The sequence below is a fragment of the Carassius auratus genome, chromosome 39, assembly GCF_003368295.1.
Source record: "Carassius auratus strain Wakin chromosome 39, ASM336829v1, whole genome shotgun sequence".
NCBI classification, from domain to species: Eukaryota; Metazoa; Chordata; class Actinopteri; order Cypriniformes; family Cyprinidae; genus Carassius; species Carassius auratus.
In genome coordinates, this window is record NC_039281.1 from 3,346,662 (window position 1) to 3,360,720 (window position 14,059).

The 14,059-nt window shown below is 33.8% G+C and overlaps 1 protein-coding gene across 1 annotated transcript in view; it reads left to right on the forward strand.

Moving 5' to 3' along the window:
* The window catches only part of LOC113058011 (pro-neuregulin-2, membrane-bound isoform-like), a 54,474-nt gene extending 41,374 nt beyond the window's left edge, over positions 1-13,100 (forward strand). Inside the window, exons 4-8 of the mRNA XM_026225683.1 lie at positions 1,054-1,174; positions 4,895-4,953; positions 7,923-7,946; positions 11,609-11,711; positions 12,920-13,100. Of these exons, the coding sequence (XP_026081468.1) occupies positions 1,054-1,174; positions 4,895-4,953; positions 7,923-7,946; positions 11,609-11,711; positions 12,920-13,100 (488 nt within the window). The remainder of the gene's footprint in view (positions 1-1,053; positions 1,175-4,894; positions 4,954-7,922; positions 7,947-11,608; positions 11,712-12,919) is intronic.
* The last annotated feature ends 959 nt before the right edge of the window (positions 13,101-14,059 follow it).

A 14,059-nucleotide genomic window follows, 5' to 3' on the forward strand; every position in this document is an offset into this window, starting at 1 on the left:
TTGGAACGACATGAGAGTGAATAAATGATGACAGAATTGTTTCTTTCAAGTTACTCTGAAAATGGAAATATATATTTAATAACTAAATTCTGTTGTCTGGGTTGGTAAAATGAATGCTTGATTTGCCTCTGCTCCACTTCTCAAATCCAGTTTATCCAATTGCTTATATAATGTTGGATGTCTTCCAAATGGTATACTATATACTAATTTTCTTTATATGCCGAAAACATTTGCTACTGTAAGTATTTCAATACTATTATGTTGTTGTTGTTTTTTAATCTGCTTTTATTTATATGTTTTCAGTCTAAATTATATATATATATATATATATATATATATATATATATATATATATATATATATATATATATATATATATATATATATATATATATATATATATATATAAATATTTTTTTTTTTTATTTAATTAAATGTTTTATTATAATGAAAAAAACATTTTTCATTTCAGTTTTTCATCTAATATTAATTTTCTTATTTTGAACTGAAAGCAATATGAACTGAGTTTTTTTTTAAGGAGCTATATGTAAAAATTAGGAACTCTGGACATTTTTATTAAACGCAAACTGGATGCCACTCATTGAATTAATTATAGTATTGATGTCATGTGACTACAATGTAGTATACTATATTGTAGTGTTCATCATTGCTGCATTCTGTAGCACATGCTATGTATTTAGAAATAGTAGGAAGTACAGTACAGTATACTGTACACTCAGAAAAAGGGTACAAAACTGTCTCTGGTGTGGTTCCCTTTTATGTTGCACTAATATGTGAATATGTAAGTACTTGTGTGTACCTAATACATACCACTTATGGGGTAAATAAGGTAAAAGATGTACTTTTTAGCTTTTGTACCTTAGGGTACCAACCCAGTGACAGCTTTGTACCTTTTTTCCTTAGAGTGTACTGTGCAATATACTAGAATGCATTCTAAACCCAGCCACTGAGACATTTCTCACAGTGTCATTAATGTATGATGTTCCTCTCTGACTTTCTGTGTGTTCTGTGTGTGTCTGTATGTTTCGATAGTAACCACTACATTGTCTCCGGGCTCAAGTCATGCCAGGAAGTGCAATGAAACTGAGAAGACATACTGCGTTAATGGTGGAGACTGTTATTTCATACATGGTATAAATCAGCTGTCCTGCAAGTAAGTTACACACATTCGAAATCCATTCATTTTATCTTACCTCACTTTGACAATCCCTTAACTTTATTTTAATATCTCTGTTTATGGGTTTATTTTTACTACACATTGGTTTGACATCACCAGACTCCAAATAGGGCTGTCAAATTGAAATGTTAATCTAGATCATTTAGATTAATACTGTTTAAAATACTGCAACAAAAATGAAACAAAATTCACAATTGCTTAAGGATTTTCCCTACCATCGACACAGTGTTATTTTAGTATTTATAAACTTTTATAGTACTTATTAAAATTTAGATTTTTTCATTTTCATTTGCATTTTAGTTTAGGTTGTAGTACTATTGTTTTGAGCTTTGGTAATTGTATTCGTTTTTTTTTATTATTATTATTTTATTTCAGGTTTAGTCATTGTAGTACTTAAATTTAAACCAATTTTACGAAATTTAAAGCCGTTAAATGAATTTTAATTTTACTTCATTTAAATTCAAATTCAGAATTCAGTTCTGCATTATATTTTCTGCTTCAATTCAAATTTGGGAATTTAAAAGAAATTCCATTAATTTCTAAATGGTATCAGCGCTACTACATATTACCTCATAAAACGGTCTAGGTTTATTATTGTTGGGCCTTTGCTTGGAAAGAAATTTTGCAACTCTGGAAGCTTTAATTGAATAATCCTGAGAGAGCCAGAGAAATGACAGTGTGTCTGAGGGCCTGGAGGAAGAGGACAGGGTTTGCCGTGTTATCTGTCAGCTCTGTGGATGTATATGGCCGTGTTATCAACAGTATGCTTAGTTACTGCTCCCCTGTGATACCATGGACAATGCTCTGTTCTTATCAGCCATTTCGGACAGGGCAGTGCAGATTTACAGTGTATGCGCCAATTTTTTAAAGGGAGAGAAACAAACCCATTAAATCTGTTTCAAGCTCAAACCCTTTGGGGAGATGTCATCCTTTAACTGTGACTCGTCGAGTCAATCTCTTTAATTTACAGAACAGAGTATCTGAAGCAGCTAGAAGGGTTAATAGCCCACAGGGAAGTGTGGACTGATTTGGAAATAGTGTGTGTTGCTCTTGGCTTTCTTGACACAGTGATTCACTTATATGCCTGAAAGTTTATCTTCAACAGCACTGAAGCAGTTTTACTTTACAAATACAGGTGGGCGGTATGACCAAAATCTTTTATCAAGATGCTTTATATCTTGGTAACAGTATATCATGGTGGAAATTCAGTAAATCTTAATAAGATTTGGAAATAATAAAATGCATACATATGTGTGTCTGTATGTGTGTGTATATATATATATATATATACAGACAAAGACACACACATATGTATGTATTTTGTGTCTTATATTTTTTATATTTCAGTTATATATGCATATATATATATATATATATATATATATATATATATATATGCATAAAATATAAACATTCAATTTATATTTATAAACATTTGTGATATAGAAAACAAAATAAAGTACAAAAGAAATTATTCAGTCTGTACAGTACTATTATAACTGTTAAATATTTAAAGTTTTTCTCCCTCTTTCTCTCTCTTTTATTAATACTATTTATACATTTTAATATAACCTGGTATTGATTTTTTTTATTAGTAAACTGCCATTTATGAATACGAAATCTGGGCAGAATTATAATAAAATTAAGTGTTTAAATGTTTTTACCTTTCTTTGGATAATCAGTGATGTCAAAAAGTACATTTTCCCACATCAAAAAAAGGTCTCAATGAATGTTTTCATTAACAAATTTAGCGCAAATATATCGAAAACAGTATAAACCGTTTATTAAAATCTCTACTTGTTGGCACATTTTTACTATTGTACAGTATATTTGTCATACCTCTCAGCTGTATTTCAGAGACATTACTCAGTGTGTGTGTGTGTGTGTGTGTGTGTTACTGTAGCTCCTGAGGCAAATGAAATGCAGCCTGTCCCAATGACCTCTGCAGTAAAATTGACTGAACGGTGAATTCCCCAACCCTAAAATACCATCAGTATATAAATAATAAATACCCGTGGCTATACAAAGCTTTTGGCACCATTATTAATCTGCTGGTCATTTTTTGTACACACTGGTCAGGTTAGGATTGTATGAGGAAGAGTAATAGGTGTGTCTGACTTTATGCACCACTGCACAGACCGATCGGCATTCCGTCATGTTCATAAAAATAAATCTTAGAAAAAATATAGACCTCACTTTATTTAAATAGCAAGGCAGAAAGTGTCTGACTTCATGTCTTCTTTTTCAGCTCTGACTGTAAGTGGCAAATCTCACAGAACAGTTAAGTCTAACCAAAGACGAAAAGACCTATTGAGTATGAGAAATATAAATATAAATGTGCATATCACGTTATTATCATAATACGATATTACTAATATGAGTTTAATAATTCAGTGGCTATTAAACTCTCATTATCATCCAGGCATTACTTGAAAGGAATAGACTGTTTTGACCAGTAATTTGTGATAACAATAAATAATATATTCAATAGTTTTAAAAAAAAAATTCAGAATTCATGGTGAAACAATTTTCACTTAAAAAATTTTTTGAATTAAACATGACATTTTATAAAAAAGACTGTCTTTTTTAATTTACAATTATATTAACATTTAAATCTGCAGTAGGTAACTTTTGTCAAATATATTTTTTACGTATTTATTAAACCTGTCATTATGTCCTGACAGTAGAATATGAGACAGATAATCTGTGAAAAAAGCTCCTCTGGCTCCTCCCAGTGGTCCTATTGCCATTTGCAGAAATTCATCCGCTCCCGAAAAGAAACAACCAATCAGAGCTGCGGTCCGTAACTTTGTTTGTGTTCAAAATGTAGAAAAATTTATATAATAAGCGAGTACACCATGAATCCATTTTCCAAACCGTGTTTTTAGCTTGTCCTGAATCACTAGGGTGCACCTATAATAAATGTTTATATTCTGACTATTTTAGATTGCTTCAGGGATACCGCGGCGGAGTAACCCAGTACCTTTGTGATTCTTCATAGACATAAACAGAGAGAAGTAGTTCCGGCTACGATGTTCTTCCGCAAGAAGCAAGCAGTTCTGTTTATTAACCGCTAGAGCATCAAAAGTTACCGACTGCAGCTTTAAGTAAATAAATATATATTTTTAAGTTTTAAATAAGCATATTTTTGTAAGTACATATGTCTCCAATAAGACAAAAATGAAATAAAATAAAATATATATACAGTGCGTGTGTGTGTGTGTGTGTGTGTGTGTGTGTGTATATATATATATATATATATATATATATATATATAATTATATATTTTGTGGCACAAAGCAGGATTGAGTTTTTGAGGCAGGTAAGCGCCATCTTGAGGAATTTGCATCCAATTGAACGGACCAAAATGAATCATATATCAATAATATCTATATATGTCATTAAAACTATTTTTTTAGACCCATCCTAAAAAATGACATTAAATGACATGGACCCTCTTTCCTCAGGTTCAAAATCCTCCAGCATGGCTGCAGGCTGTGACATCACATTGATGACATCATCAGGTGGAACAGCTCACTGGGGTTGTTCTCTGTTGTTCTAACTGCATGTTTTTCATCTCTCTCTCTCTCTCTCTCTCACTCTCTCTCTCCCTCTTGCTCCTCATGTCTCTCTCTCCTATACCCCTTCCCTCTCGTTCCTTCCTTCTCCCTCTGTGGGTTTGTTTCCCTCCATCAGGTGTCCAAATGACTATACCGGTGAACGCTGTCAAACCTCCGTTATGGCCGGTTTCTACAGTATGTCCATTTCTACTTCCTGTCTGTCTGTCTGTCTGTCTGTCTGCTCTGAAGCTGCATGTTGGCTATGATGTGTGTGCGCATGTTTGTGTCGGCCTCTGTTTGTCCATTCAAAGGTTTTATATTCGTTTAGTAAGTTGACATTCATTGATGTGAACAGATTTAGTGTGCATTGATATATTATTAAAAATAGATTTTCCCAAAGGATAAAGAAAAGTGGAGAAGATTTTAAATATAGTGCAAATGATACGAGAAAGCATGTTATATATAGATTATGTTCCAATAGAGCAGAGTTAGATTCAACAGTAAATTGAATAATTAGTCCACCAGACAGATTCATGTTTTACAGGCACTCATTTAAAGGATTGTTCTGGGTTAAGTACAAGTTAAGCTCATTGATGGCATCTGTGTCCACAGAAAATATATATAAACTAAAAAAATGCATGGACAGTATTGCACTTATGATGTAAAAAAAATAAAATAAGCAAGACGAGACAATATACACTACGGTTCATAAGTTTGTGGTCTGTAAAATGTTTTAATGTATTTGAAATCACATGATCTTTCAGAAATCATTCTAATATGCTGACTTGCTGATCAATAAATATTTTTTTGTGGAAATCACGATACATTTTCTTCAGGAGTTTTTGATTAAAAGAACATTTATGTGATTTTATTTTATTTATTTATTTTACATTATAAATGTCTCTACTGTCACTTTTGTTACATTTAGTGTGACCTTGCTGACAGAAGTATTTTTATTTTTATATATATATATAATATACAGTATATATTTTAATCATACTAATGGGTCTGTGAATGTCATTTGCTGTCATGCCCATATAAAACCATTAAACCTGGTAAATTTCACGTAGTACACAAGATGGAAAGGGACTGTTTATATAAATAATTTTTTATTTAATTTATATATATATATATATATATATATATATATATATATATATTATGTGGGACTTCCCCCTTTCTGGTCAATGTATCCCTGCCTATGCTTAATTATTTTTATAATTTTTATAATTTAAATGTATCCCCTCCTCAAAGTGATCAGTGCTACTACACTATTGGCAAGACGGATCACAAAACTTATCACGGATCCGTGGTTTGATTAAAGTCAATTGTATTTTAAAATGCGCTACTTTGGCTGGCGCGCAGCCTCTCTGTATTAACAACTCTACAGACTTGCTCAATGTCCCGCCCACGGCGCTATCTCACGAGTAATAGCCTATCAGTGTTGCCAGACGTATGATAATTATCGTATTTGTGCGATAATTTTTACCTCTGTACGATGTACAATCAATAATGAAAAATATCCCATAATGTAGAAAATCATGAAAATAAAAAGATGACATGACAACTTATCGTTATAAAATCATTATTTATTTTATTAAAAGTAATGAATTCAGGTTTGTTTATCAGTACCAGAGCAACGCCAGCTTCCGCTGGAATTGTCGGATAGGAACCGTCCGTAGCCTTTCGCAAGAGTTACATTTTTTGAACGCATCCGGATGACCAACGGACATGATTTTTTTCACACCGCAGCATAAATGGCTGCCCACTGCTCTAGGTGTGTGTTCACAGTGTGTGTGTTCACTGCTCTGTGTGTGTGCGCACTTCGGATGGATTAAATGCAGAGCACGAATTCTGAGTATGGGTCACAAGACTTGGCTGAATGTCACTTTCACTTTCACTTTCATTAATGTTTGAGAGCTGGTTATTTAATGGACCACATTTCAGTCATTGTAATATTCGTTCTATTGTCTGACAACAGAAACATTAAAATATAGTAATAAAAACTGTTTTATTGAGAATTAAATTAAATGGCTAAATTAAATTGCAGTATGTGAGCATAGGGAGGCAATAAAATACGACGCACTTATGTCATCAATATGCAAATTAGCACATGGCGTCATATAGTTCATGTTCTCATGATTTATTTTTATGAATTAAAATGTTTCAACCCCCCCCCCCTTTTTTTTTCACAAATCGCACCCTGCATATTTCTGCTTTCAAATCCTCTGTAGTAGTCTAGCATCATAAGTGCTTTACTGCAAGTGTAATTGGTGCTTATTTTGACTGTATGATGAGAACATTTTCACAGATGCTGTTGGTAAAGCTTAACTTGCATTAAACTTGGAATGTCTGCCATTTCTGTCAAGTTCTGGTTGTTAAGTAATATTGACGCTGTTGTTTTGTCTGATCTTTAACAGCGTTCTGAGCCTGAGGCATGATGCATGACCCTTAACCTCCAACCTTTAACCTCTAAAATCACTGCTTTCCAAACAGTGGTAGTTATCTAGAGAAGCCCTCAGTATTGCCAGTATCATGCATGCCATAGCTCAAGATGTGTTTATACATCTGCATATTCGAAGTGGAAGTTTAAAAACATACATGAAAATGTAATATTGTGACTAAACAAAAGCCATCTGTTCTTCATTTTGCAATAACTGTAAATCACTAGATGTATGTCTACATTCATCTGTATTTGAGTCTTTTTTGTTGTTGTTGTTGTTGTACATTGTGCTTTTCTGTTTAATGGTTTTGTTTTTCTATTTTTCTTCTTTTTTCTTAACCTTAAACCAGAAATGAGGTCTAGTAAATATGGCAGTAAGTGTGGCTGTCTATGTCTGCATGCATTTTTGTACGCTTGCTTACATGCGATGAGCAAGAAAGGTGTGTTGTTTGTTTGTTTGTTGCTATTCTTGTTGGTTTGGTTTCTCTCTTATGGGGAATTTGGAGTTGGTCAGTGTGTGTCCACATTGTCTGTCTGCTACTGGAACGTACAGTCACTCACCTCAATGTCTCAAAACCAAAACCAACCAAACAACACCACTGATTGCATTCTAGTGAACCGCATCTATCTGAAAAAGTGGACATTTATTACCTGAAACCTGATTTCTTTTTCTTTTTTTTTCTTTCTTTTTTTTTACTATGTCAACTTTCTGCATTGGCAGAGCATCTTGGAATTGAAATCATGGGTATGAAGTTATTATTTGTTTGATTCTTTAGTTCTTAAGTTTCGTGGCATAATTTGATGGCATAGTTTAAGCATAGGTCTTGTCTTGTTCTATTTTCTCTGTCCTATATTTGAACAAGCAAATACATTCCCAGCTTCTGATTTACTTTTTCAGCTCTGACAAAGCGACACTCAGTTTTAGGAATATAGGAATGAAACACATCAGGCAGTTAGATCAATATTTATAGTAAAAAAACATATATTTCCCATTCTGTAAACGTATATCATTTAAATTCTAAAATTATATGCCAAGTTATGATATTATTAGAAATGAACAAAATTCATGTAGCAATTCGAAATGTGCTTTTTATCAAAATATATAAAAGCGATAAGTCACTCAAGGCGAGCCATGATTTTACTACAGTCTCCCATGACTTGCTGCTGTACTAAATGATCAAATTCAAACACATTATGAACTTGTTAGAAAAGTAAGATATCTAGAATAGTTTTTAATTCTTCACACTGCAAAAAAAGACATGAATTTTGACATGTTTTCCAGTAAAATACCCAAACATAAATCAAAATTATTTTAAAAGAAAACATTTGAGAAGAAAATTATACCATAATAGGACCGCTTCTCTTTTAAGAGAATATATCTTGAACAAATTAACAAACATTTATCTCATTGGACAATTACTATTTTTAAAATAATTGTATGAAATAATTTATATATAGACTGCATTTGATCAAAAAGTTAAAACACTGATATTGTGAAATATAATTTAAAGGGGTCATATGATGCAATTTCAAGTTTTCATTTCTTTTTGCAGTGTAACAAGCTACTAACAAATAGCAAATACTAAAACACTCTGTTTGGCCTTCTAAAAAAGACAGTATAAGTTATTATAATCTGTAATTATGTCCCCACTGGATGCAACAAATGCCTCATTTATAATGGGTTTTAATGTTTTTGTTTTGTCGCACCGGGCATGTAACATTTCTGTCACACGCTTGTGGCATTTGGCCAATCACAATGTATCGGATAGCTGGCCAATCAGAGCACACCTCACTTTTCAGAAAGATGAGCCTCTTGTAATAAACAGCACATTTCAGAAAGGCGGGGCATAGAGGAGCAACAATAATGTACAGTATGTGTAAAATAATGGGTTTTTTTAACCTTAAACTGCATAAACACATTTCATTACACCAAATACACAAAATAATGCTCTTTTTAGCAACGTCATATGACCCCTTTAAAGTAACTTTTTGGTTTGAATATATTTTTACATTTTATTTATTCCTGTGATGCAAAGCTGTGTACAAAGTACATTTATATTGTTTTAAGGCAATTTTTTCCTGGAAAACAACACAAGTAGACTGACTAAGAACCACTTTTTTTCATTTCCATACAACATGTGTCAGGGAGCCGAGTGAGGGGTAAAATGAGTGTTGCCCATCTCTTCTCCTCTCTTCTTGTCTGCAGCACTAGAGTACATTAGCTGTTGGTCTGGGTACATCTCGCTCTCTGTTTTCTCTCTTTCTTTGTGTACTCTGATCTCTGTTTCCTGTAACAAGCATGCAATGCAATATCAGTGTCTGACTCAACCGCCCCCCTCCCTCCCCCCTGCGTTTCTCTTTTATTACACACTCATCCCCCTACTGTTTGGCCCTCAATTCTCTTCTCTCCTTCCTCACGTCCGTTTTTTCGTTCCCTACTTTCATTTTCTGTATGCTTCCTCTGTTGCTGCCCACGTTCAGCACCCCAGAGGATGTTTTCGAATATTCTCGTTTTAAAAATCAGACCCAGATATAAAAATATGTGTTCAAGGCATCTGTATATAAGGTCTTCATAAAACCTGCTCATCAAAGCCTTTGTTTGCTGTTTGCCAAACCCTCCAATCAGTTTTAAAGTCAACGTGAAATGGCGTTAAACCTTTTTAATTTGTACTCAGATATTTCAGAGTGAAACCAGAAATTAAATGTGAACTTGAAAAGATTATTAATGAAATAATTAAAAATAAATATATTTATTTAAATACAGTATGTGTGTGTGTGTGTGTGTGTAATTAAAAACATTATATATATATATATATATATATATATATATATATATATATATATATATATATATATATTACTTCACAATAATGCACACTGATGAATCATTCGCAACAAGACCAAGAATGTGCATTAAGAAAGTTAATGGGTTAGCTTTGATTTCATGTTGATTTTAAAACACATTTAGTTGCAATAATGCATATCTCAAAACTGTTTGTGAAGTTTAATCGGGTTTTATGAACAACCCTCTCCAAAGAGCACTTATAATGCAGTTTGTCTTTTAACTCTATTTTAACGGCATGCTTTACGCAAGACTTATAAGCTCAGACTGCTCAGACGTCATAGGATTTTATATATAGAATAATGCATGTAATGGGCTTTCAGAGGGGCGGAGGTTTCATTTTATAAACACTTCTAGCCAAAGAATTTGAGTTTCCAGTGTTGCACAGGATGGTTTCGGTCCTGAAGGTAGCCAAAAGTTCTCCCACTATTTCAGCATAATGCGCTTTATGTGAAACCCTGGCAAACAAAGAGAGCACCACAGCTGTCCCCTTCCCATGCTGCCGAGCACCTGATATCAGCAAGCTGAAATGTGTTTTTAGAATGACCTCTTATGCACCCCAGTGCCCATTAAAAATAAACATTTTTAGATTTAAAGAGAGAATTCACCCCAAAAAATTACAATCCTGTCATCATTTAATTACCCTTAAGTCATTCTAAACATGTTTGAATTTCTTTTACACTCTTTGGGTAGATGGAGATATAAATTTATTGCATATATAATATCCCCTTGGTGGAATTTGTATTCATGATAATACTATGTGATGGTATTATATTATATGTAGTAACCATATTTCAACAGTACATTTTATTTATTAATGCAAATTTATTAAAACAACATGTATGCAAAAAAACATCCTGTTTGTTTGTTTGTTTGTTTGTTTTAATTAAATGCATATCTATCTTTTATATTTACTTATCATATTACAATATATTTCATATATGTAAGTTTAATATATTTACATATGTTACATTTGCATATATGGCTCCAAGCTGCTTTGTTCCATACAGTGGAAGTGAATGGAGACTGGGGCTGTCAAGTGTTTTTTTAAAAAGCACCACGAAAGCATCATAAAAGTTGTTCATATGTCTTGAGTACTATTTTCCAAGTGACCTGAAGTCAAACAATAACTTCAGATATCATTATTCACTGAAAATCTTGCTTGACAGCCCCAGGCTCAGTTCATTTTCATTATATTGAACTTATAGCTTGGACTTCAAAAAACATCTCCTTTTTCATTCCACTAAAGAAATAAAAAGCATTCAGTTTTGCAGCAACATGTGGGTTAGTAAATAATGACAGAATATTCATTTTGGGTGTACTAAATCAGATTAGAAGTGATAAATATGACTGTTACTGACATGAAATGTAGACTGAAGTTAGAAAGTGTTTTAGGCTGAATGAGTTAATTTGACATGGTTCAAAGGCTGCCACTGATGCAGTGGTTGTGTGTTTTGTATGTATGTGTGTCTTTGTGTTCAATGGTTGTCGTGTACATGTGTGTTTGTCTCTGTGTGTGCGTCTGTGTATATGTGTGTGCTTGTCCATGGCTGTCGTTCATTCAGAGGCTGAGGAGCTATACCAAAAACGTGTGCTGACGATAACGGGCATCTGCGTGGCACTGCTGGTGGTTGGCATCGTGTGTGTAGTGGCATACTGCAAAACCAAGTAAGCCCCAGGAACTCTATTGATCGCCAGAAATAACTGTGCACATTCACACATTAAATTAAAAAGCATTCAAAAAACAACAACAAAAAACACTTGCACCCTTTGGCTGGTATAAGCAAAGTTTGTTTGTGAGGAAATTTATATCACTATATCATTATATAACTCTTCTGATTATAAAGTTTGAGTTCAGTATAATTATTTTTTTATTATTATTTTATTTATTATTTCAAATACAGTTGGTATAGAAAAGAATCAGGTGTAGCTAATCACCTTCTCAATGGCACACAAAGCCGTTTGACTTTCAACTGTGATTAGCTTTGATCATTTTGATCAGCTCAGCATGAAAAGAGCTTTCCTGGAGCATCAGACGTTTAGCCAGCGGTCCATGGACGTTACATCTGAAGCTGAAACTATGGAGGTGGTAATATCTTGTTATGGGGGTGTTTCTCTACAGCAGGGACTGGAGCACCTCAGGATAGAGGGAAAAATGGATGGGACAAAATACTGTCAAATTATTGAGGAAAATATGCTGCCCTCTGCCATAAAGTTGTCAATGGGAAGAAGGTTTAGCTTCCAACATGACAATGACTCAAAGCACACAGCAGAACTGACCACACAGGGGTTGAAAGAGAAAAAAGTGAATGTCCTTGCATGGCCTAATCTGAGCCCAGACTTAAACCCCTTTGAAAATCTTTGGAATGACTTGAAGACTGCAGTCCACAAACACTCGCCATCAAATTTAACTGAACTTGAGCAGTTATGCAAAGAAGAGTGGGCAAATATTGCAAATGTCTAGATGTGCAAAGTTAGAGACAAATCCCAACATACTAAAGGCTGTTACTGATACAAGGGGGTGATCCTTTTTACAACTCTGTGATTGCTGTTTGTTTATTTATTTATTTTCAGAAATGTTGGTGTCGTATCTTTTACTGGGATGTTATAAGTTGCATTGATTAAATACAGCTGTATAAAACAAAAACTGGCCAACTTCATGTCCGAAGCAACAAAAATGTAATTATTTTAAAGAGAGCTGATTATTTTCTATACCCACTGTAAAAGCTGTACTTTTGAACTTTTCCGTTTATCAAAGAATCTATACCCTATATAGATTCTTTTATATGTAGGTTTCACTATTAATCAGCAGGATACTTGGTCATTTCTTGGAGTATTTGCTGTCATGGTATAAATCAGATCAGATCTTTCTTCAGGAAACAAAGGAAGAAGATGCATAACCACCTGCACCAGAACATGTGTGCTGAGCATCCGAACCGCATGCTGGCAAACGGACCCAACCATCCCGGCCCCGGCCCTAGCCCTGAGGAAATCCCCATGGTGGATGTGAGTTTACATGCCTCTCATTTCCTGTATGCTAAGATATCTTTTGCTTGAAGGTGTGATAAAGTACAAGGTAACTAATTGTTCATAGGCAGATTGCCTTAATTAGCATTTAATCTTGCTTTGGTGTAGACCAGGGGTTTCAAACTCAGTTACTAGAGGTTTTTTTTTCCAACTCTGCTCCAGCACCCATACCATGTAGTTTTCAAATAAGCCTAAAGGGAAGTGTTTAATTAGGGTTGAATCTTAACTCTGCAGGGCTCTGGCCCTCCAGTAATTGAGTTTGACACCCCTGGTATAGACCACAGATTTTAGTTTGAGTAGATTTAGGCCCTGTCCACACTAACGTGGTTATTTTAAAAACTTTTTCTGCACAGTTTCGTCCACATGCAAATGCAGTGCCAGGTCACTGAAAACGAACATTTTTGTAAACGCCTGCCAGGGTGAAGATTTTCAAAAACTCCAGTTGCGGTGATTTGCAGTGTCATTTACAAAAACAAACGTACGATAGAAAATTGGCCATTTGGTCGTTTCAACGCAAAACTTGGAATTTATCAATATGGACGTGAATGATGGCTACGATCAAATCTCACGTCTGGTCTCAGATCATGTACCCAAGTTTTTTAATTACCTAAACTTGCTTGCAGCATATTAAATATGGTGAAGAATTGTAAGACGTCAGCATTTAGTTGGTTTTTTATTTTCCTGACTGCCAAACGAAACTCCTGAGTTGATTGTTAACCAGTAAGATTAGAATGTCTTTTATATATTTTCGTTATATGTCCTTTATATGGCAAACAGCAGCGAAAACCAGACCATGAGGATTCGACGACTTTTTTTTTTCTGTGAAAAGAGAAAAACAGAAATTAAGTAAATAAAAATAAAATAAATAGGATAACACAAAATATATAAAAGGATATGATATAATGAAAAGATTAACAAAAGGAAAGTACAAGGTAACAAGTAGGTATAGGCTACGTTTTTGTGACACACTTAATGCATTTTATATCTTT